Source organism: Polyodon spathula, chromosome 28 (assembly GCF_017654505.1).
Source record: "Polyodon spathula isolate WHYD16114869_AA chromosome 28, ASM1765450v1, whole genome shotgun sequence".
Taxonomy (NCBI): Eukaryota; Metazoa; Chordata; class Actinopteri; order Acipenseriformes; family Polyodontidae; genus Polyodon; species Polyodon spathula.
In genome coordinates this window covers 2,337,386-2,363,648 of record NC_054561.1, presented here as the reverse complement: position 1 = coordinate 2,363,648, position 26,263 = coordinate 2,337,386, and the positions used below count along the sequence as shown (strand labels likewise).

General features: G+C 40.6%; 1 protein-coding gene across 2 annotated transcripts in view; it reads left to right on the top strand.

Moving 5' to 3' along the window:
* The window catches only part of LOC121301983 (zinc finger protein 385C-like), a 111,272-nt gene that overhangs the window by 15,588 nt on the left and 69,421 nt on the right, over window positions 1-26,263 (top strand). For both annotated transcript variants that reach the window (XM_041231740.1, XM_041231739.1), the window contains exon 2: window positions 20,424-20,687. In XM_041231740.1, the coding sequence (XP_041087674.1) occupies window positions 20,424-20,687 (264 nt within the window). The remainder of the gene's footprint in view (window positions 1-20,423; window positions 20,688-26,263) is intronic.

Below are 26,263 nucleotides of genomic sequence, written 5' to 3'. Positions count from 1 at the left end.
CTCGAAAGCAGGTGTCAACGAGCTACTAGCCTCTGGAGGACAAAGACCAGCCCTGTGGGTGTCTGCCCAAGCTCACTGGGTGACTGGCAGTAGGCCCTACTGTAGCACGATGAGGAGAAACAGTCCCTGCCAGTTTTGCCTCCCTAACCCATGGGAGCTCCAGAGCCAATGCGACACTCCCTTTGGAATCCCCAGCAAAGCCCAGCAACTTCACACAGACAGAACGCAAATCTGTGCTCCCCTGACTGTATTGGGCAAACTGATTAATATAATTGAATGGGCACGAGTGCCACTCACTATGTATGAGGTTTCCTTGACAACAGTAGAGAAGCTGGAAGCGTTAATCAGTTCATGTCAGGCAATGGAGTTCCACGCTGCCTCAGCAGAGGGGGTCTGTATGGTACAGGGATACTGCAGCTGCTAGTCTCAGCTCTAACTGAGGAGTTTAAGTGCGCCAAGGTTCGACTGGAAATGACATTGGTAGAGTCGCACGACGAATGCGTGAGGGAGACAGCACCTGTGTTGAAAACTGGAAGAAAGTGGGTGGCAAAGGAAGCTGTGGAAGATGCAAAGGCTACCCATCATATCAGTGATATCATGAGGCAAGTACAGCATGGAAGAGGAGGCCTTGGTCACAGTTCAGCTCCTCCTACATGGCACAAAGCAGCCCCAGCTCAATGGAGTAAGCTGGTAGTCAATGAGGTGCAAAAGCATGAGGAGAGGATGTAGTGCGTGAAGGCAGTTTCCCAGGCCAAAGTGTGGAACAACGCAAGATTGACTGGCAAGATCTATGGACAATGGAACAGAGCAGGATCAGTTTCCTCATTAGGTCAACATATGATCTTCTAACGTCACAGCAGAACCTTAATCTATGGGTAGGAGAGGATCCGTGGTGTCCTTTTTGTTCTTCGTCAGCTACATAGAAACATTTTGACAGGATGTAAGGTGGGTCTTAGCCAAGGACGGTTTACCTGGCGTCATGACCAGGTGCTGCGATGTTTGGCCTTAAAATAGGAAGACAAATGCCACATGACCAACAGGTTGCCACCAATTCCAGCAATATATGACACACAAAGAACAACAATCCTCCCTGAATTGGAGCAACCTCCATGAAAAGGTATTAAAACCAAAACTCGTCTAGGACAACTGGAAGCTGCTAGAGACAAAATCCTTACATCACTGTATAATGTTTGCGCCTGTTTAGTATCCAGATCTTGCCCAGATTCCATGCTCTTTTCTTCATTTGAAGACATTTTTCTTCATTTGAATGCAAGAAAATGTGATTACGTGATACAAACACAGTGTAACTTGATTTAAAAAAAACAATGCCGTGCATTTTTGGCACCTTATAAGCAGGCAATAGTTTTAACGTAATTAGATGATTGAAGTTTAACTTTTTTTTTATCAGCAATGAACTTATGTAAAATATAATAAGGAAAAAAAATGCAAAACAGTTCCTGTACTTCACACGATGGGATTAATTCAGGTAAATCCCTCGTTTTGGACTGGAAATGCTCCTTAATTGCAAAACGCTACAGACAGAGCTTCCTGTTCTGTGAAATCTAATTGCAAACCACAGGATTTTTCAAAAGCTAGATGCAATACTGTGCTACTGTCACAGTTTCTACTTTTTTTTTAATTTGTTTCTGATTATATTATTTAGCTTTTATTGTTGAATTCATTTTGAATTCTAAGCAGCACAATTTAATGTGCAGCAGGGAATAATGTTCAACCAATTTGCCCTTATGTTTCACTATGGACTCTCCTGCATTATGTCGTTCAGCACACTAACAATAATATAGAATACGTCACAAAGAAATATAAAAGTTACCATAACTTTCAAAGTGCTTATTTCTTATTTTTTATTTGACTATTATTGCTACTTTAATATTAATATTTAGATTATCTTTAGTAACTTTTCACTTTATGGTCAGGAAAACTATATCGATCCAGGGGAAAAGCTTTTATTTCCAGTTTTTCTGTAGAATTTTTAAACTATGCAGAATTTTTTTTTTATTACTGTTACGATCCAACCGAAGTCATATGTACCTGCGGACATTCTTTTAAATTGTTACATCATTTAAATAAGGTGTTACACATACAGCTGTGGAAAAGGTGATGCTAAAACCCAAGAGCCAGGACAATGCTGTGTAAAAGCCAGGTGGCATTCGAGCAGCGGAATGCAACACTTTTGGCTTTCTTTGTTGTCTTTTTATTTAGCAACCCCTGAGAGTGTTAATGGCAGAGGCTGGGCACGAACGGGCGACCCCGCGCACCGCAAGCAATCATCTTAACCACAATGCAAAAGAGCCAGGCACATCTGCATTCATTGTTTTAACCCCATCCCATCTCATCTCACTGACAAGGGGGCAGGACAGAATCTGTAACACTAGCACCTTTGCAAATCCATTCATACTCTGTAAAATCACAGGACATTAAACTGCAAGCTAATAAATGAGACAATCAGTGCTTGCATGATTGTTTTGCACACCCGTTAAAACATGAGAGCATAAATCAAGATGATTGTCATAGCCACGATAACTAATTAAGATGAAGCACCCTGATACAGCTGCTAAACTCAGTTCTGTAGGGTGTTTGGTGCAGCCTTGTGGTTAACTGTTTTATACTGGTCTGGCTCTTTATGTTTCTGACCCTGTCTTCTTCATGTACTAGCATTAGACCAAGTACAGTCTCCTGTTACTGCATTGTGTGACACCACTGCCTGTTTCTAGCACCGGAAAATGTTTACCTGGTGTCACACTTTCAATTTTTTTTGCACCAAAATGAAACCTATAGTGCATGTCGATTAAAAAGAACAATTTTTTTTTTTTTTTTGCATTTCTATAAGATTTGAGTTTTCTGCAAGTATTGTATGACTGAAAAAGTACATAACGTTTAATGTAGAGTTTAAAATGCAAGAGTAGTTTATTGTATAGTACAATGCTCCCACTTTATAAGGCAGCCCTTTATACTGCAGAACACGTTATAAGACAGGACGGTCATGGCTCTCATTTGCCCCATAATTCCATTACACTAACAGTAGTATTCTTGTTATAAGGTGGAACACAAATAGCACAGTCTCTTAAATATGGCTCCCGACTACAGCGTTATAAAGGTGGAGCACTGTATTAGTATATAGTATTGTATTGTGCATCATTCGACTGAGCAATGACTGAAATTCACATTTTGCTTGTTTTATATATACTGTTACAATTCTTTCAGAAAATCTGCTATTGCACTTGCCTTAAAAGTTTCGAGTGGGTAAAACATGAAGCCCAGACAAAACACAGCATTACACCCACGTCCTGAATCGCAGCACACACCAAGAATAGACCAAATGAAGACCTTACCGACTGGCCACACCAGGGATGAGACACTAGGATCCCTGAAGGGTTTTTTGTTCAGCCTAGTATGAGAACAAGGCTGCTGTCATTAGTCAGGATTTATAACAACAACAACAACAAAAAAAAAAACCACTGTTAACCTTGAACGAGTACTATGTGCACACTGGTGAAAGTTGTTAAATTTAAACTGCCGTGGGATTCAGCGATTACATATCTGACATCCCCAGAGCACCCGTTGGGTTAACACAAAGTGTTATTGAGAAAGTAGAATATCAAAGACATTGGTGCCTCACATGCTCCATGGCCATGGATAAACTTTTTAACCTTACAGAAGCCTTATTATATACGCATTACCGGTACTGACTGTTACTTATTTCTGCATTTCTGTAATGTAATGGGTCATGGTTCAACAGTCACCTTGTCTGTTTAACCACTGTGGAGAGTAAGATTCTGTAGACACTTTGATTTGAAGTTTATAGAAAGGTCAGGGTAAGGTCATACACTTTGCGTAATTCATTAATAATATAGAGTGGCGCAGTCAATAGGTGCCACTGTGGTACTGAATTCTATGGGTTGCTACAACTGAGGTTAGTTTGCTGAGAATATGGGGATAGTAGCAAGTAATCAGTAGTCTTTAGCTTGCTTTTGAAAATAATAAAAAGTTAGTAAATTATGAGTCTTGCTTTAATGACCTGTAACGAAGGCAGTACATTGGAAACTTCAGTAAAACTGCAGTGTTTGGATTTATTACAACGTGTGGTTTTGAAAAAGGTCATAGCAAATATATACATATACACACAAACACACAACACAAACTTGTGCCTTAAAGGTGCTTTTCAGTCCCAGTGGTTTTTGGATGCACCACCACAGTTTTTGTGGATGAGGGAATTATGTGAGGAATGTTCTGAGTTGAGGGAACCTGAGAGTGGAGCTGGGGTGGGTGTCCAAGCAAAGCCACACTCCCAGATCAGAGCCCTCTTTATAAGCTTTGAACGGGGGGATTGTGTGGCAGGCTGGCCGGGGCGTTGGGAAAACAGCTGGCCAGGGAACAGAGGGAGCTGAGACCATTCCCTTCATAAGCTGCTTCCTCCCTCCCTCCCTGCCTGCCGGCCTGCCTGCCTGCCTGCCTGCTTCAGAGGACAGAACAGAGCTTGTGTGTAGGCTGTCGAAGGGTCTGGTAGCACGTGTATTGAAAGTTGAAAGTGCAGAAGCATCGTCCAGGTGACAAAGTGTTCTCTATATGCCTGCTGTTTTCTCACATCCCACAACAGCTACTTTGATCTTTTTTTTTTTTTTTTTTTTAGTGAAAAAAAAAACAAATTGCTCTCCAAGGCACACACTCGCTAACCCTGCCTTATTCAACAGTTGCCTGTTTCGAAAAAAGAAAAAAAAAAGCCAAATGCTTTCAAAACACCTGCAGTATGTAGCACACACTTTTGTGTACATGTAAATGGTGTTAACGCTTTCCTATTGAAGGTGTTTTAGCAGGAGTGTCTATTGTTTGTATTCAACCCCATGTATGTCAGAAGAGCACATAACTGAACTTGCTTACTTCGCATACATTGCTTACCCATTTCTGACTGACTAGCCACTCGCAGCTCTGCAAGCTTAATGTCTCATTTGTGGATAATTAGCACACACCCACTTCTCTTAATGTGAGCAATTAGTCATTTAGTGGAAATGTTTGTCATTGAAGTTTTTTTTAGTATTTCTATACTCTGAAAATACCAAATAAAGACCACAGACAGAACTGTGTCTGTGCAATTATTATTATTATTATTATTATTATTATTATTATTATTATTATTATTATATTATTATTATTATTATTATCTTTGTGTGGCTTAGCATTTTTATCTATCTACAATATAGCCATCTACCTATCTATCCATTTATTATATCTATTTATCCCAAAGCAATTTCAACTCTGTCTCACATTAACCTGAAATTCTCACCCACTCAGACAAATTACACACAGTCCTTTGCCTGTTGGCTTATTAAAATATTCAAATGCATTCATCTTTCCAACATGCGGTTTGCACAAATCCTTCTTCAGAACCATTAGCAAGAATACGGTTTTAATTAGAAATGTAAATGTTACATGAAGTGTCATATTTTCTACAATAATCTAGTCTTCCATTTTTAAAATGATCTTCTACTGCGCAATCAGCGTTGATGTGATTGAGCAGGGTGACAATATTTAACAGTTTCTTGAAACGTTTTTGTGTGCAATGACTGTGGGCTGAGGTAGCCCCCAGCCTAACCCCACGTGTGTGTGTGTGTGTGTGTGTGTGTGTGTGTGTGTGTGTGTGTGTGTGTGGTAGGGTATTTATTTTCACACAGTGACTCATAAGAGGCAGGTTTGTTCCATGTGATGCACTGGGATTAAACATACTGTTGCCCCTAGAGGTGAGACAAGGTAAAGGAACATGGGTGTGGGGAAAAATAAAACACTGGTCCTGGAGGGTTGTGCCTATTGTATAGCAGTTAAGACACTTGCTTGTATATCGAAAGTTTGTCGCAAACTACTTCCATCAAAAACCTGCTTAAGAAACTACACGCCAAGGTTATAGCATCACCACACCCCCCCCCCCACCCCCCCCTTTTACACGATGTGCTATGTGTCAGGAAGTGTCAGTCTCACACACACACACACACACACACACACACACACACACACACACACACACACACACACACACACACACACACACACACACTACAGAGCTGAAGTTGGAATAAAGCCAGTCTGGGACAGCTGTTGAATACATTCCCTAGGGTGAAGGATAATACCACCAATTAAACTAATTTCACCAGGGATCTGGAGTAATTATGAGTGCTGTCTGGATTTAAATGGAGATTGGGAAGATAAAGAAAGCCTGTATTAAAATTTACAGTAGAGAAAAGCAGAGCGACATTTACTAGGGGAGAGTGAGGGAGGAAACTGGAAAGGAACGGAATATAATATGGTAAATAGTGCTCAGTTAGTTACTGAGTTAGATTTAATAAATGCTTTTTAACTGGCAAAGCAATAATGGAGACAAACTTGCACTTTTTTTGCTTGATCTTGAGAATATTTGACAAGCGACGATCTTACATAACCTGCTATCGAACTGCAGGGGCCGCTGGGTAAGCCGGGTGTGACTGAAGTTGATTGACATTTTATCTGCAGACTCAGCCTGGCAGCCAGTTAATTCCAACAAGCTATTAGATCTGTATCCTTCAAGCGCAATTACTGTCAGCTGGAATAAACACAACAAGCATGTTGCCAGGACTGTGTGGAAGTGCTGTTTTTAACCTCAGCTCATCAGTGACTTTTTAAAAAAAAATCTTTTTATAAGATTCCATCGACTCCCTTCTGCATGATGGAGGGGGATTGAGCTCCTAGTGCAGTGTTACATTATTATATTATATTAAGAAACCTACTTGGGTTCCAGGAAGCTCTGGGTAAGCTTTTCTCTCAATCTGCTAAATCCCCTTGTTAATTGAAGTTCTGCATGCAAGCGTTTAGTAAAAGTGACCTACTGTGAACCTGCAAAACGTTAAACTCCCAGTGCTCGCTGATTTGAGGAGTATATGTGGCATTTTTAGTTTCGTTTGGGATTAAGCCACCTTTTATAACAGATCCTGTTGTTTTGAGGTATCGATGCCTTTACACTTGCACTTGGAGGTGCACACAAGTGAAGTAGCGCAACTAGGGAGGAGAATGATAAACCAGGTGTATCATTGATGATAGTTTAATTGTCATTCGTACCATGTAGCATTTGCCTTTTTTTTCTTAGTGTTAGATTTTTTGAAAGTTAACACGATGCATGCTACTCTTCCTGTTCTGTAGGTCACCCTCACAGCAATTATCCAACTGCAATCAGACCATATAACCATAAAACTACAAAATGATATCGCTAAAAAAAAAAAGAAAGAAAAAAAGTCTACCGGAAGCTGTAATATTAGTACAGTATTTTCTTGTTAGGTTTTTCCTTTTTTGTCAGTTGTTTGTTAAATATATGGAAAACTACAAAGCAGTGTTGAATTCGTAACATTCCCACCTGTAGCGCATGACCACAGTGTTGCACTTCAGCTGATGCAGAGGTAATGGTTTTGATATCTCTAATGCAGGTCTTCCACAGGACTAACAACATTCAATTAAAGTACGTCTTCACATTTTAGGAAAACTGTAAGATGATTCTGTTTCCCTGAGGTCCTCGCCTCAACAAATGATCTTCGTTTCCAGCAGTAGCTCAGCAATGGACCTAGACTGGGCAGCAGTGATAAGCACATGAACAGCTGTCATTGGTACCTCACTGTATTTTGACAAACCAATTACAGCGTATTAGTACCTGTACCAGGACACTCAATGACTTTGGTTTCATGAAAGGGAGGGGTCAGTTTCATTCAGATTGGTGTCTAGGTACTGCTGCTATCAGGGACATGACCGCTATGTAAATGATATGTTTGAGGGTACTGCTGTTTCAGGATCCTTGTGCAATCTTTGTGATTGCTGGGATGTCTTCAGACTAATACACAGGTGTTATGATGGTGTCCCATCTTTTCTTGTATTTGGCGGTCAGGTTCTGGGTGTGATATAAATCTGTTTATCTGACTCTGGGGATGTGTCTGTCTTGGACCAGGACCATTGTCTCTTTTGCTAAATATGGTCCTGTGTGTTATCAGCCAGCTGCCTCGCAGTGTGACTTGAGTGCTTGACATAATAGTCCACCCTGCTCCCAAACTACAAGCCGACAGGACCTTGCGAGAGCAGAGACCTGGCATTTAAGCTGGGTTACCTTGGAGCAGAAATAAAGCTCCTGACCATACCAAATCCAGAATGTCATGCCTGCTTTTTGGATAGAGCGCTACGGTATTTAAAGTTGAAGTTGGGGTCATGCGAGACGAGAGCTTTGAAGCATGCACATTGGAGGATAAGTTGATTTAATAACTGCAAAAGACACATTATTTTGCCAGCTGAATCCTCTGCAGCCGAATTTATTATGATCTGTTATAAAACGGCTGAGTAAACTTCAAAGCAGACGTAGGTTTTGAGTATTTTTTTTTTGCACACAAATAACATAATGAGAAGTATATTTAAGTTTTGTAGTGAATGTATTGTTCGCGTACTGTGCTCTGATAAAGAAAAAAGTTATACTGTACTATTGGTACTATATACCATTATAATACACTGCAGGTCAGCAACCACTACCTGTAATGGTAATCCATTGGCAAAAAATATTACACATTGGTCATTATTGGTTCACATCATTGTGATGCCATTGGTATGACAAAATAAGAAAAGGTACCATTTTACCAAGGGTGCCTGACACCAGTGCAGCTGCTGTTGTGCCTCTATACCATTGCCCCTCAGCACAATACAGGACCTCTTTGCCATTACACTGCCACTGCAGCTGGTTTCAGAGCTCTGTGCGTCATCCTGGTACAGTCAGCTTGCAGAAACGGAGAATGTGGAAACTCAAGGAAGCAAATCATCCAGCAGCGAGAGGGGGCATCCATCACTTTGTGTCAAGGCTGCTTAGACACGGCCCGGGATGTCCTGCCGCTGCTGTTTTGACAACGGTTCCAGCTTGCTAGTTTGGCTTCCCGGCTCACCGGTTCACAAACTGTGCAAGCGTTCCCCTTCCCACTGAGTCGAGGATATTTAAAGAGACGGCCTTCAAGCTCAGGTTCAAAGAGACTGATGTACTGCGGGGATGTCATTAAGAAAAGCTATGGAGCGAGAAAACGAAGGCGTTCTCCTCATGGGTGGGGAGCTGGGGGCTGGAGTCTGCGCTGTTTATTCCCAGTGCTACGATTGCACAAGCAAGGTCAATGTGGAATTAAGAATTCCCTGGAGGGAATCACACTGTTACAGTGCAAGTGGCTCTGTTATTATCCTGGCCTCTTCTAATACAGTAGACCTCAAGAAAGTTTTTGCCATTGGGGGTAGCATATCAGGTTTGCACAGGCTTCAGTGCACAATCAGGCTTGAGGAGTCTTTTCAGAAGCAATGTTAGTAAGCAAAGCAGATAATGATATGAGCAGAAACAGGTACACTATTAAATGTAGACTGCTGATAAAAAAAAGCTTGTGGTGGTCCAGTGGTTAAAGAAAAGGGCTTGATACCAGTTCTAATCTCCGCTCAGCCACTGACTCACTGTGATTAGATTGGTGCTAAAAACAATTCTGTATTTTATAAAGTAATACAACACAGCAGTAACAGTGCAAGCACTGATTGTCTGACAAGCAGGCAGGATTCAAACGTTAAAAGGTGAGATAAATTGCATATTACCATAAATGCAGTTTTTTGCTTTGTCTTTGTTTAAATGCACAGCGGGCATGATCTGTTACGAAGCTGGTTAATAGGGTTCGAGACAAAACTGTCACCCTGTCAAACAGTGGCAAACAAAACAAAGCGTTTCCCTGGCAAATACGAGAGCTGAAACAATTGAAACCACTGTGGATGGGTATTAAAAGGGTGCATTCCCAAGTGTAGAATTTCAACGATTCCAACTAGTAACGGCATGTGAGATGAGCTTCACTGGTGTACTGTGGGTAGGTTTGAATGTAAATGACTGATGAGTTCTCATAATAAACTCTGTGACTCATTCTTATTGCTTGCTGTCAAACAGTTGCCCACTGCCTTTTAAAAGCCCATATAATTAAAAAAAAAATAGATCAGCAACATAAGTGTTTCCTGTAAAATGTTACCTAAGTAACAACAAATTTATGGGGTCAGTTGATTGATATTGTAGCGATCTCGCTTCCCGCAGAGAGGCGCATCACACAGGGTGAGGCAATCCACACACAGGTGGAGGGCGGGCGCGAACCGGGGACCTCTTGCACTGAAGCATAGCGTCCATACCACTGTACAAAAGAGCCGCCTCCGGAGCGTATATCGGCTTATGTCCACTTATGTCTTTGTATGTGATTGCGTCACCTACCAGCCCTGCTGCTGCCTTCCCCCATGCACGCTACAATATTAATAGCATCTGCTCTAAAGTCAGACTCTTTCTGTAGCAAGTTTTAAAAAGCTACAGTGTCTTTAGTGTGTTTCTGTCTAAATAATATAAAAATGCCAGAAAAGGTTCTACAATCCTGCTTCTTAAACAGTAGTAGAACATGTATTGCGTAGCCTCCCATGCTGCAAGTATAACTGTTCAGTCTGATTATTTTTTAAAGCTCACACTAGACAACATTACTACATTATACATATTTTTACACTACATTCTTTGGCCTTTGGCCTCGCCTTTCGAGGTACCCCTGTCCATAAATTAATTTCCAGATAAGCTGAGAGGCTGAGCATAGGGAAGCCACGGGCAGGGGGGCAGGATAGCGCCCCCCCCCCTGCCGCCCCGTTAGAAGAAGCCAAAAAACAAGTGGAGGCTAGAGAGAAGGAGGTGAACTCAGACACACAGCAGAGACAATGGACTGAGGGAAGATATAAATCCCTTCCTTGCAGATCATTGGATGTATTGCTTATTGTAAGAAAAATAAGATACCAGCTATTCAACTGACGATTTGTTTTGGTATTGGAAGCACCTAAAATATGCTTGATGTTTACATGATTTGATCTAAGGTTAAAAGTGAGTTTCCTGCCTGAACCATCACTTTGCTAAATGGGATTGTCTACTGGCATTCTTGTATGCCTGTTTCTTTCTCATTTCATATACTTTCAAACTTCCATAAGTCTAGATGTTTCTGAGTTTAATGTGTGATGACACTGATTGACTGGAAGTAATGTTCTCTTGAATGCTACGTTATAGATTAAATCCCAGTGGTACGGTAGGAAATTCACAAGCCCATTTCCACCAAAGTGTCATTGGCACCAATTGTTTTCTGAAAGAAACCTATTGAGGTTATAGAACATTGATTATACAACTGTGGAATTTAATTCAAGGGTTCACCAGGATTCTTAAGTTGTTTATCTCTACTTTTTGTTACATAAGAAAAAACGGTGCTAGCGGCACTTTGGAGTAAAAATTGGTTTGTGATTTATTTATTTATTTATTTATTCCTCTGGGTCCTTCAAGCAGTTCAGGGCTGTTCGGTACAGTGTTCTCAGTTAATGCAGTGCAGTACAGATGGACCTGTCAGCAAAGATTCACACACTCAATCACAGCATGGCAGTCTCTAACAGCACCCTAGGGACAGCCTTTGATTCAATGTACATTAACAACCATCATGTTGGTTGTTACCAACGTGGTAAGCATGGCTTTCAGAGGGAGAGCGTTTAGCGTGCTTTGTAGTGTAAGGAACAAACTCGATACTGGACCCCACCCCCCCCACCCCCACCCCCGGACAACAACGGGAGGCGTTGCAGCCTCTGAAATATTTATTTCACCCCTCTCCTTACGGGCTAATCATCAGCATCGCACTTCTAATAACACCCCCGTCAATGTTAACATATCCGGGAACAAAGCGGGGGGTGCTTTTTAATAGGTGTGGAGGAAGATAAACGCTATCCCCTGGCAGATGTTTGTAATGGAAGCTGCCCTACAATATGTTCATGGGTGTGTTGAATCTACCACATGCCACCCGACGTAAATGATTGATTTAAAAAAAAAATAGCAGAGTCTTCAAACGGTTAATCTTCACGCCGATATCTAAAGATGCTGTTTAATTTGACACTGCAAACAACCAGATGGAAATTCCAGAAAGCTGATTCGGGGAAGCGGGGCTGTTTAAAATTCTAGTGCATAATGCTTTTTTTTTTTTTTTTTTTTTTTTTTTATCCAAGTGCTGCTGATGATAGAGCTGAGAAATGGAAAGGCAATGGAGCACATCCAAAAGACAGGAGATAAGGCAGGGAGAGGACAGGCAGTCTGTCTCTCTCTCTCTCTCTCTCTCTCTCTCTCTCTCTCTCTCTCTCTCTCTCTCTGTTAGCCTCTGCCTGTGGGGGTCCAGAGAAATTGGCCTGCTGGTCTCTTTCAGGGGTCGTTCCTGCTGTTGACAGGTTTTATGGGGTCACACAAGTGCTGTATAAGCCTGAGCCTGGGTGAGCATTGAAATGAGAGATTTCCAGCAGCAGCATGAGTTCAAACATGCTGCTGCTGGAAATCTCTCATTCCAGTCTTCTAATTCCAGTGAAGCCACCCTGTTGCAGTCCATCAAGGGAGTAGAATATAGTGAACGGTACACCCGTAATCAGTTTCTTAGAAAGTGCATTCATTTACTGTAACCCACGATAGCAGTTCTGTACATGAGAGGGTAAATATCCATTAATGTTTACTGTAGCCGTTTCCTGAGGTCCTCAGTCCTTGAGGGCTATTCCAGTCCAGCTCTTTAGTCCAGTCCGATTTCAACTGAACTTGCTAAGGGTCAATCGTATTATTTGGAAAAGCCTTTGAGGACCAGGTGAGGGTCTACAGTATTTACCCAGCAAGTTGTCTGTGCCCTTAGCCAAAGCTCATTCACCAAAACACACATATGCTGAGTGCATGTTTAACCCCAGTAGTTTTGTTTCCTAAAATAATTAAGTAACTTAAAATAAATTGAGGTATAACTCTTTCTTGCAAGTCCAAGTTTCATTTTCCAAATTGTATTTTGTACTTTGAATTGGGTGAACCCATTTATCCTTCCATTGTAGATTCACTTCCTGTGCAACAAACATTCACATCCTACCTGTCACCATAGTTTCAGATGGAAACAACGAGAGCATTCTAAAAAAAAGTTGTTACACTAAGCAGAGTTAAGAACATAGCCACTTTCGGTAAAATTACTACTTACTTCTGTGAAATTCCTTTTAAAGCACAAACAGAACACTGAACACAAACCCATGAGAAAACCTTCCAGAAAATATAATTGCTGAATGTTTGTTAGCAGGAGAAATCAATCTAGTTGTGCCGAATATGGCAGTATGGCAGCATATAATAAAGCTGTCAGGCTCTCAGAATGTGTCTGGCACATTTATTTCAGTTTGTGCCAAGATACCTTGTATGTGCAGAGCGCAGACCCTGTACTGGTGCATTAGCGCTATTAAAATCCTAAAAGGAGGAATGAAACAGCAGTTTAAATCATCTTAGTGTGACAGCTTTAAGTTAATGGGTGAGATCAGGTTGTGTGATCGAAAATCTACTTTATCCTGTCGTTAAATTCCCACTGAAGCACGGCAGCGGGCCATCGCTGCATTGTTCCAAGCCTGGAAACACAGAGAAAGCAATTGCCTCTTTGGTGCTAAATTTAGAAACCCTATCAGAATGAACCTGACTTGTTAAAAAGCTGTTAGGTAGAGAATGGACTCTGGGGAACCATTGATCTATATAGTGCTGCTGTTTAAACCATTAAAATACTTTTTTTTTCTTTTTTTAATGGCACCAACAAATAAGGGAAGCTATTTTAATGATCTAAACAGTGCCAGTCTTATTAGCACCACCCTGCTACTGTAAATAGTAATGTCAAAAAGACGAGCAACTGAGCAATCAAATTAGAAACATCGTTGCAGCGCAGTTTGAGTAAGTCAAGATTTTGCTGTGAACTCATTGGTAGCTTTTCACTCCTGGAATCGGGTTTAGCTGACAGTAAAACCGATAAGAATGACTCAATAAGCAACTGAATAACAATCTTTTTTTCCAGCCCTGTACATCATACACAGCCCACGGTTGTGCTTTAGCGCAGTAAACTAATCTTTACCAGTTCAACTTAGACATTAAGTTGAATTGGTAAAGGCATTATCGCTGTCTTCAGAAGCAGTCGCCATCTAATAATGAAACTTCAAGCGGTCATTAATCGACTATCAGAATCTATATACGGCATGCTGGTTGTGATCGCACTAATCATTCAAAAGCAGGCAGCTGAATCCGAATGCTACTGACGGCATCTCAGGAACTTGGGTAGGAAATTATCCTAATTGGTCAAGACCGCCCCTAGCGGCTGGCTGTCGAAGATATTTGCGTCAGTACGGCTTTGACTTGAAGCTAATGGGATAAGACTGTGACGATGGCTGAGCTGGATGCTGTAATGTTTATAGCATTCTGTCCCTGTTTTATGATTGAGATGTTTAACGAAGCGACGGCGGTATTTATGAGGGACCTTCTGGGATCTCCTTGCGGCAGGACTCATGGCATTTAAAAGCCTGCTCCACAGCTGTAAGTTCAGAGCTGTGCTGTTGATGGAGCCAAACTCAGATTTTCTATTTGCAGCTCAGAGTGTTACTAGTCCCTGGGCTCTGTTCTCTTTGCGACCACGACAGGTATTTAGCTGATAGAAGTTAGTTTATGTCGGGACACACTTCTCCCATCCACAGCATTTAAGTAAACTCAGAAAAAAAAACACACAGAAGTTAGAGATACTTAATGTAAAGTGTTACAGTGTGGGACAGTTCAGGCTTTTCAACTTATACCCCAATGCATTCTGGGTCTATGTTTACTTCTTAACTGCAGGTAATGGTACAGTTGCTTTGGGCTTTTAAAGAAAATTGGGATTTCCCACTGCATGTTGCAGGTTCTGTGTACAAATTTCATACGCAAATACTGGATAAACCAGAGCATTTAAGGAACTTCAGTTGGATTTCAGTGTGAACATCTTGTCAGCATTTTGGAATAGGGTTGATAAATATACAGTTTGAGTAAGATATGCTGTGAGGTCATTTGAAGTACAGATCAACTAAAATGTAGTTTTCCTTCCCAAAGGAAAAGCGTTTTATTTCTTTTTCTAAGTGAAAAATGGCATGCAGATTCAAAATTACTCTCTAACTAGGGTTAGAGAGTGGCAATCAATCCACCAGTGTTTTTGGTCGAACTACTGAATCATGTAAATTAGGTGGAGTAACATTTCTTTAGGCATTGGCTAAGTTGTTGTGTTGTTTTAAGTAAATGTGATGTAGTTAATAAAAAAAAAATATGAAAGCAAAATGGATAATTAGGTACAAAATGGCAGCACAATGTTGTAATATCAGGAAATCAAGAACAAATTGTTCAGGTGAAATAAAACCTAAAAAAACAGCCATACTTGATTGTAGATAATTGGAAGTATTTTGAAAGTCATCCTGGCCAAAAAAAAACCACTGCGTTGAAATTTCCACTTTGAAAGTTCCTGCCAGCCCGGAGAATTTACGTCTTCCAAAAAACTGATTGAGACAACTTGAATTAATAGAGTGTAACAAATTATGTGGAACGATAATTACTTAGCTAAAGAGGCATCCAACGGTTCTTGGGTAAAGAGGGCTAGACCCAGAGAATGAGCGATATAGGCAGGCAGGCTAACTAACTGAGGAGTCACCAAGTTTATTTCAAGTGGAAGACAAACTATTTCTGGCTGCTTGGTTTAGAGGATGGTCTGAAGGTCATTGTTGTGGTAACAGACAGCAGGGTCTTCTGGACTTTTCAAATGGGCCTTGCCATCCTCCTAGAGGAATCCGGGTTTCATTTCAGGGGGGAGATTTTAAAAAATGACTTTGGTGCGGGCAAGAGTGGGCCTCTAAGTCAACGCTTAGACCAGGCGTCCACAGGGTGTGTGGGACCAGGGGGTGTCAGGTTACACATGTAAAATCCTATTTTGAGCCGGTGGAAGGGAGCCATGGCCCATCAATTGTAAAAAAAAAAAAATGTTCAGAGAATCTGAAAGGCAGGTTAAGGGTCCTTTCAGCAGGGGATCAAGCTGTGATGGATGGGGTCCCTGTGACCACAATGAAAAGGATAGGTGACACTGGCCCAGAAAACCCTCCATAGCGGCCATGCCTCTGCTGGCCCGTGTTGACACCGCGGATTCTTATAATAATGGGTTATTTATGACCAGGCTGCTCTCGATCTTGTTCATAAATTATCTGCATGTGCAATGCTAAAGCCCCATAAAAATGCTAGATAAACCATATTTGATGTTAATTGGGTTTACTGTAGGTCTTGTCTGCCGCTCTCTGTAGGTCAAATAAAGAACTTACATATTGGGACTAATACATAACGTTTGAGTATCTGTTTTCTACCCATGGCTTGGGAACAGCTTTCACCACCTTGCTCAACTTGTCATTTCTAATACAGTAAATTTCTTCTTTGACACATCTCTGAAGCTACTGTTTAGCACCACAGGGATCTTTTCTTGCTCCTTTTCAGGGGTTAATGTGCAAACAAAAAGGTCCGGGACCTTATTGCTGGTGTCGGTAGCTGCATGTCAACCTTTACCTAGCTGTGTTTTAACATAATCTTCAGCTTTGAACAATACCAGGGTTTACACATCCGCTGAACAGGAGCGACGACACAATTGTTGTTAAGAGCGTTATTTTTTTTTACCGTTTTGCTGTAGTCGTTATAACAAAACTAGTAATTTTCTTGCTCATAGATGTCGCATGCTAAAATATATAATTACAGGGGATGGTTGTCATTCAATTCATGGAACAAGAAATAATTTTTTTATTGTACATGTATATTGAATTCTTGTCTGCAACACATTATTATTATTATTATTATTATTATTATTATTATTATTATTATTATTATTTATTTTACGTTCTGTTTATCATTTGCAAACTGTAACATTCTCACCAGTCAGACATAAAGGCAGCAGATCTGATCCAGCACAAATTAAACCCTGCTCCTTTTATTACATCCCTGCCAGACAGAGCATCCCTTTCAAAAGATACGTTCAACTGCAGCCTAAAACAGACGGCTAAGATCAGGAGACCACTTCGTTAATGAATGAACAGATTACGCATTAAGTCATCTGTATAAAAAAAAGGACACCTGTTTTTGAAATCCCATTATAGGCTAATCCCTGGTCTATATTCCCTCATCTGAAGCAAGTGATAACAATTGCTGCAGAGAGACCCTGGATTAATCTAGCGTTCCTGTCGTCATTGTGGAGAGCATTCTCGCAGGCCTGTAGTTTAGAAGCATTGAAGAGAGATTACTGAAACTGATCACCTTCCAGGATGTTCTTGTAAAGGCGCTGCAAATATTTCAAGTAACATAGTCATTGCAAAACCTATTTCTACAGCGGTGTTATTAATTGTGTTTATATTTTGTACAGTATCAATAGCGGAGCTAGCATTACCAGCAATGGCAAACCCAGTGGATTTGGAGCATATAGTATTTCACAGTGGTCCTGGTATGGTAGCACAGTGTCCAATGGGACTGCGAATTATTTATGTTCATACCATTGGAATACCACTGCTAAAACTCTTCGTCCTAAAAATATATATTTTTTTAATGTTTAAATTTGTCCAGGCTGAAATGACCTTTGTGCGTCAAGAAAAATCTGCTGCCAGCTTCTGGCTGGTCTTTCACAGTGTCAGCGTCGTGTGTGTTTGTTTCTATTTTTTGCAAACCGGAAATCACTGCAAACCTAATCGCTGGAATTAAACTCCAAATTGACCCAGCTTCCCCATTGCAATCCATGCAACAGCACTCAAGATGTCATTGACTCTGTCTTGTTCACTGCACATTAACAGGAAATCATGCATTTTACTAGCCATTACATCCACTGATCAATACTGCTAAGATTCTCAGCATCCGAGCTGTAAAATACCTACCTTGTGCTCTGTGATGTCCTGACAAAGCAAAAGCGAAATACTGTATACTACCCCAAGTAAGGGAGATGCCATATAAGCCCACTCAATTAATTCAGTACATGTTCATTTGCTTTATCATTCTCTGAATGTTAATTTTATTTTTTGCCTTGCTGGAGTTTGTCGTATTGGATAGTTTACTGCAGTTAATCTTTGTGTTTTTTTATTTATTATAAAAACTACCTAAACTACTCTGCATAACAAGGGTTGAAAAAAGTAGTTTTTTTTTTTATTGTAACAAACTACCATTGCAGGTTTTTAACATGCAGAATGATATAAATTTTTTTTTACCCCAGCTAGTTTCAAATCTGTTTTCAAAACTCCTGTCTCTGATAACTCGATTTGCTGCCTTGCACAAGAAAACGACTCTAAAAAGAATAACTAACAACATGAAAACCCTGTGAGAATGTACTGATTCAGCCATCATTACATAACGATGAAGGACAGCTGGTCATTTTTCTTGTGAGCTGTCACCTTCGGTAGTGCTGTCAGATTCCTGTGATGTCTCTATTATTGATTAAATGGACTTGATGTATTGCTGTAAACCTCACTCAGGCCATGCATTGATATTCATTTGTCTGTACTATAATAAACAGATGCATACCCTATATGGCATAACATGAGCTGTGTATGAGGACAGATTAAAATAATTAAATCTCTTCAGCCCAGAAACAAAGGAAAGAGGAGACTTGTTTGATTGCAGTTTTTAAAATCATACAGGGTACAGATAAAGTTTACCCAAGACACTGCTTCATATTTAGCACAGAGAGAAGAGCAAAAGGGGAGCTAACAAGGGACAAGCCTTGATGAACCCAATGGCCGTTTGCCGTTCCCAAAGTTATTATGGCCTCACAGCCTCAGATTTACAGTGTCAGCTTAAAGTCAGGGATCCCTGAGTCACTCTCCTAGTAAAGGCACGACCATGTAAACATTTCTTCAGCATGTGTTATAATGGAAAGCTGTGAAAAGCTTTGGCTGCAATCCTGGTGTTTAGACCTAGATGGCGCCATTGTGTTTCTAGTCAGCATCTAGTCTAGCTGGCGTGAAGAATAATTGTAGCACTTCAAGAATAGCCTCAAAATGATAGAATTTAGGTGATACTTGCTTTTTCCTTTCATAGACTTGCCAGGGTGCATAAAAAGATTAACCACTGGCATGTAATAAACAATATGACAATGTGACAATTCTCCCATTTCAGTGCTGTTACAGATTATGTCCGGTTTTAAAGATGTTTCTCAGTAAACTGCTTGCGATATGCCTTCAATCTGCAGTTTTTAATTTTTTTTTTTTTATTCTAATCTTCCTAGAAACAGCACAGTGACTAGCCTACGTCATCCCTCTGTGTGGTGTAACAAACTGGACACCTGGCCTCAATTTCGGTCAATCACATGGTTTATGCAAAATATCCGCTTATTAGCGAGCCAGGGGCTAGAAGCAGTTTCTCAGAATCCCTTAGCCTCTCTAGCACACAATGGGCTTTTGATAATACAATTATAATTGAAAATGATGTAGCCCACATTTGAAAAACCCTCTTCAGTAATCATGCTTCTCCCTGCATCAGGAAATCTTTAAAAACAGCTGTTGATTTGTATTCCCAAATTATGTTTTTGATATACCAATATTCCTTTTGTGTGACTTTGTGTAAGCTTCTTATTTTGTGTGCAAGACTGTGCTCATGTTTTAAATGTAGAATTCACAAACATTTCCCCACATAAAATAATTTACTTATTAAACCGGTTGGCTTTTATTAAAACTTGTATTGTTAGTTGAGAAAGAGTTGCTCCGTGCATGAGGCCTTCACCAGGGGTGGGCAATTCCGGTGTCCCTCCTGGCTTTTGTTCCAACGATACCCTAAATTAATTAATTGGACCAATTAAGCTTCTAATAAGCACTTAATTGGTCCAATTAAGTAATTCAGGGTACAGTTGGAACACAAACCAGCAGGGACACCAGCTCTCCAGGACCACAATTGCCTACCACTGCTTTAAACGGATGAAACGCTGACACCTTGAGGCAACCTGTATGAACTGCATCTCCAGGCGACAGGTTGGCAATTAAAGTACAGATCACAAGTGAAACTGTATGCACTAATTGAGCATGTCTGTCTCCATGGTGAACATTATAGCTGCCTTGAACTTTCAGATTGCATTTGGTTGTAATCCCATAAACTGCTGAATTTATACAAATTTGTAATCTATAGATGCATGTAGTCTGAGATTATGAGGTCTTTGCATATGTGTGTGCACTGCTCTTGCATCTTGTTATATTTATTTATTTATTTATTTATTTTTATTTATTGTGCTGACATTTGTACTGCTGTACCAAAAATTCTCATTGGCAGCACGGAGTTAGAAATGTCAGCGCCCTGAATGAGAGGTAAATTGCTTCCAATTGGCTTTTAAAATGAGGAATGTAATTGCCATTGATGTGTACTCCGTTGTAAAGGTGAGGAAAGGGCAGCTTTTCTTGTTTTGAAATCAACCCATTAAGGAATGGATTTGTTTTATACCTGCTGATAAATATGTCTTAAAGGCAGAACTGGAGACTAAGAACTGAACCTTTTTATTTCTGTATTCGTTCTTGTTTTTTCAAAGGAATGAAGCGGCCCTTGAGCCCCGTGCCACTGGGGGAGAATAGCCTGTCGGGGGCCTCCTCAGACCTGATGAACGTCTCAGAGCCACACCCAGCCTCTTCGGAGCAGCGAGCTAAGAGGGAAAAGAAGCATCAGACCTACACCCTCTGTGAGGTGTGTAACATCCAGCTGAACTCCCCGGCCCAGGCCCAGATCCACTACAACGGCAAGTCTCACCAGAAACGACTCAAGCAGATCAACAAGGGCAAACCAGCCAGCAGCCAAGGTAGGACACTTCAATCAAACTTTAAAATCGCACTGGAGCATTGCAATACTACCCCCCCAAAAAAAGCATAGCTCAGTAACCAGTAATCGGTAGTGATATAAACCTGAAACCGAATCGAATTTTGATGACAGACAAGAAACGCAGTGCAGCAGAATGTGTGTTTTATTTCAGACATCATTTATGCACTGGTTCTCCTTTGCCACTGACTGAGTCATTTATAAATTCTGTTACAGGAATGAATGCGAAAATTATAATTTTTGCCACAGAATGCATTACAACTTCTAGAATTCTATACACTCCTCCCTTTTCATTCCGAGTTACTTTAAACTCCTCCTTCACCATAACCCTGTTCTTTGGAGCCTAATACACTGCAGACATTAAGAATGAGCGATCAACAAGTGAGGGAATCGTTGCCTTTTATCAGTATGGTTTTGCAGCACTTTGTCACTAACACTTCAATTAAAGAGTGTAAATGGTTACTTAACGTGGATATACTATCCATAAATACTTGAGCTGTGGATTGTACTGGATTAGCAGCATTCAGCATGGGTGTTAATGGGGATGGCTGTGAATTCAGTGATTCATTGAGTGACTAATTAACCAGAGCAATTTATTGCAACTCTTTGTTGTACCACCTTGATCTTAAATGGTGTGGAGCTGACTCTCTTTGTTGGGTGGTGAAAAAATACTGTTATAGAAAACAGCTGCCCTTGGCAGTTCCTGGAGAAATCCATCTTGTGTTACTCCCTGCTCAGTATGCTCCCTGCTTGCTTTCTGTGATCAGGTTATGGTGTGTACTGTTTTATGCTTTCCAGATGTCCCAGGCCTCTGCAGCCATCATCTTACACACCATCAAGCTTCTGTCCATTTTAAAAGCCGGCTATCAAAAATCCAACAGCGTTGGGTCTTATGATTGAATAGGGGTTGTAAGGTCTAAAAACCTCACAGCTGTCCGACAAGACCCCGCTGTGAAATGGCCAGTTCTGTGCCTAAGACAGATTAGTTAGGGATATCCCAAAAGTTAATATAAGTTACAGCCAATAGGACTTTTATAAATTTTGTTTTTTCACCTTAACCGATCCTTGTAACATTGTTGGGGCCTCACGACAAAGCACTGAACTGCAGTGGAAATGCAAGGAACACCAGGGTTTGATGGTTGCTCTCACAGGATGTCAATGTAGGGTTGTCACAAATAAAGTCCCATTAAGTTGCATCCCTTTTCTAGCCAAAGCTTGCCTTTGTGGTTATATGGCTTGGAATGAGGTCAAAGAAGGAGTTCAAATAGCTCCCAAGGGCACACAGCAAACCAGTCAGTGGCTGAGCCTGGGTTTGAACCCAGGGCTTCCTGGCTCCCAGTCCTCACCCCTAATCGCTGGGCTACACCTTCTCTGTAACCGGAGGTCCTGGAACATTTTTAGATTTTCACAAGCAGGTGTTTTTGCCATGACTGCAAGCCAGGTCACACTTGAACAGGATCCAGCGAAGGCGGAACGAGCAATCCTCACACATAACTGCGTGAACGATGGTTCACAAATGCCCCTTCTTTTAAAAGAGGGTCCGTTCTTTAAGCTACTTCGTCTACAGAGAAAAGAACACGACTGACAAGCGAGGTGATGACAAGTGACAAGCTGTTACCCGGCACAAGTATCACTCTGAAGTCTGGTGTTGATTCCATACTTTAAAAAGAAATGTCACCAGCTAGCAAAATGAGCTGTCTACACTGTTAATGTAAGAGACCCCAGACGCTGAAGAGACGGCTGCAAGCATGATGGAAAGAAACACTACACTGATTCATTGATTATTTGTTTACAGTCCATAAGCTTGGTTGATTTGTAGTTAAGCGAAGGGAGGATTTTGGTGGTTATTTCAACAAAACAGTACTAGGGAAGGCAAGGTGGCACAGCAGAGGAAAAAAATAAAATGCCCTTTTTGATTGGTGAGTTGATGGTCTCAAAATAGCCCTCAACAGACTGGAATTCACTGAAATACCAAATTTACCCAGTTTGGCTTGAAGTGGCTAATAAAATGTATTTTTTATTTTAAAAATGATATCTGGTGCTACAATAGGCTACAGGATTCTCTGTTTGCGGTCGCTAATTTCAGGCACTCCTGGACGGTGAAATAGTCCCCTCCCCTTCGACACCTCCTTCCCAGTCATTAACCAATCAGCTGCTTCTCCTATTGACTGACATGGTCTGCAGCCAGTAACATGCTTTGACCTCTAAGATGGAGCATATGGACCTGTACAACTTGTCGTGGAGCTTGTCAGCACACAAAAAAACAAAAAAAAACCCAGCACATTTATTAAAACTGTATTACTCCAGTATAACATTTGTAAATGATCTGCTTTATTTTAGACCACATTAGTTTGTTTCTCTACCTGACTTGCTTACTAGTAGATCATTCTACTCCTGCTCATCGTGCTTGGAATTTGTTGACAGTCCCTTGACGGGGCAGCATGTCACACCTGGACTATGCTTGGTTTGACAGTACAGCACTTATACCAAAATCCCTGGCCACAGTGTGGACGATTGAATTTGTATGTTTGGTTTTTTTTTAAAACCTAACCTAAGCTATATTGTCTTAAGATAAGATATGGAACGGTTCTAATGCCTTTAGAGTGGCAGATAATAGATTTATAGTAATACCTTAGCCTCTCGGATTACTCATAATAATGCCTCATTAATTCCATGTATTTAATCATTAAGTTTACAGTTGTGTAAACAGACATGTGCTTAATAAGAGCTTTAGTACTGAGCACCTCTAATTCTTGTGGTGGGAGTCTTTAGGCTTGAATACAGGTCCTCAAATATCTGACTTTAATGAGGAAGTCTAGAGGGAGGGGAGGAGGTTATTTGAACTGTCTAAAGAATGGTGGATATTAAAGTCAAAAAATACAAAATGCCAGAAAAATTATGAATAAACATTGCATAAAAGATACTTATATTATGTTAAATAAGCATGGGCCTAGTAAAATTCCAGCAAGCTTGACATTCCGTGACTCAGTGACACACCCTGTTGACAGTGCAGTGGTAGCTGTTTTTCAGGTTTGAGGCTATGAGGCTGCAGTTTTGTGTCTAGATAGACAGATATAAATATGTAGATTCTAAAAAGAAAAATATTTCAATATGCATGCAGAAAAAAATAAACTGAAGTCATTTTTACCCTGCAAATATTTATTTTCCTCCTTCTAAGGGAGGTAATGAAACAGTTTGAATTATATATACGTTATGTTCTGTGTTTGTATGTTTTATTAATGAAAAAAAAAGACCAATGCTGCATCAAAACTCGATTTTCAAACGGCAGAAAATGGCACATTTTGGGGATATCGAGTGACATTATCGGTTTTGTTACATAGTTATATTTTGCTATCAGTTTCCATAATGGGTTTCGAAATTGTGGACAAGACAATATTTTCTTTGCTTTAATATCTTCGCCCTAAAGCCATAAATTAATTGTGCTGTGAAGTCTTGAGCGTGTGTGTGTATGTGCGCGTGTGTGTGGGTGTATGCATGAGGTTGTGATTCTATATGCATTCCTGTAAGCACTGCTTGTTGGGACTGACAATGATTCAAGGCTCATAACCATCATTGTTTACTTGGGGCTACTTAAATTTGCCAGCGCAGATTATTCTTGATACTTTATTTCTTCTGACCTAATTTCTCGAGAGCAGCGGAGCAAGATCTGTTACATCACTGATGCAGGTTTCTCCAGTTGAGAACATAATTAGGACAGGAAAATTGTGGGGTTTTGTGTATGCTTTGTATAAAAGTAACACAGGGGTCAAGACCCAAAAACCCCAACTTTCAGCAGGTTAACCGACAAGGCATATTAAACTGAAACAACATGAAGTGTGAGCGTGAAAACGGCTGCCCATAGAATTGCTGTGAAAGCATGTGAATTGGAAACAGTGGTCAAAAAAATTACTTTTTCATGGGACACATCTCCAAATCTCCAAACGCTGAAAGTCTGGAGATTTGGCAGCGATATACGAACTCAGCAGAAAAAAAACAATGCAAAACAAACAGAAACGACACCTGACGTGGGCTCGCGTTTCTCCTGACTTTGCCAGCATCCTGCAGACAGCAGCTTTAAAAGATTTTGACAATCTCCCCTTCTGCAAGAACGGTGGGAGGATTACTTATGCAACAGAAGGGGCGTTTATAGAACTGTCTGCAGGGTAACAAGCAGGGAGTGAGCCAGTGTTGAAATGACCATCACTAATAAGCTGATACGCCTCTGCAGATGGCCTCCCCAGATTTATACAATAACGCACAGCAAGGTTAAATGTAGCCAAGAGGAACCGGGATGGCTAATTTGTGATGATTATATTAAACTAAGCCAGACACTGCCTTTCTCCAAGGCCTTTGAACCTCTTGGCGGAATGCTATTCACAAGCCCACACTGCCTTCCAAAACTCTCCTTTCGAAATGTAATCAATATTTTAATCTCTTTAATAGCTCGCGTGTGCTGCGCCAGACTGCGATATTGTTACATGTTTAAAAATAATTAAAATAACTGGAAACTAGCTCGCTTAAATGAGTATGTAGGCGCAAGCCACGTGCTTAAAATGTTCGTGACTGCCACATCACAAGGTTCAGTTCACACTTCTTAAACAGCTGGTTTGACTTGGGCGTTTGCTATATAAGCACGGAAACCAAAATACACTGGCCTTTCCCACGTGGCTAACCCTCTGTGATCTTCCATTGTCACTGCCCTGCATATCCCTAGTGGGTCGGGGGAAGTGCCCAGTGTAGACCAAACCCTGTGTAGATTTCTAGATGATTTATGTACTGAAAAAAAATATATATATTTAGATACGTATGAAAATAGAAAAAAATAAATAAATAAATTTTAAGTCAATTTAATCTAAAATATCTTTGTAGAAAACGGAGGAATTAGTCATACAGGCTTTCAAGAATGCTAAATTTGTGTCTGCTAAATGCATTTGCCCAAGAGGCTTTTTCAGCTGAGAAAATATCTCACCTTCTAATTGAAAGCCTCCTGCCCCAGTGGAAGTCTAAATGCTCTGTGTACTGGGCCCTCAATCGTGGAAAGGTAATGCTGTCCTGGGTGCCTTGCTGTTGGAGCAGCGTTAGCCACAGGCAATGATCTTAGTGTTTTTCCACACTTGCAGCCCAGTGCCTAGAGGCTGCCAATACATTCCAGTGTTACCAGACCCTCTGTACTGCGCTTCTGAAACAGGGGTCTGGCAAGGGACAAACTGACCTAAAGACACTGCAAACAGCTCACATCATGACAAAGTAAGCACAGAGCTTACTGTGAGGGTCATTACACCCCACTGTAAAAACGATTAACCCCACAGCATTTAATTTTTTATGGAAAATGAACCAGAATATGAAGTGAACTGGACCATGCTGTACTCTCACTATTGTGCACACACTAAAAGCTAACACCTGTATTTGGACAATTAGATTTTTAACAGTGTCCAAATGTCAAATTCTAATCATTTAACCCTTCATATTTTAGTAAAATAAAAATAATTAAACAATTCTGGAACTGATCAAATTGAATGCATGAAACTGAAGATGCCACTACAACCATGAATGGCACAA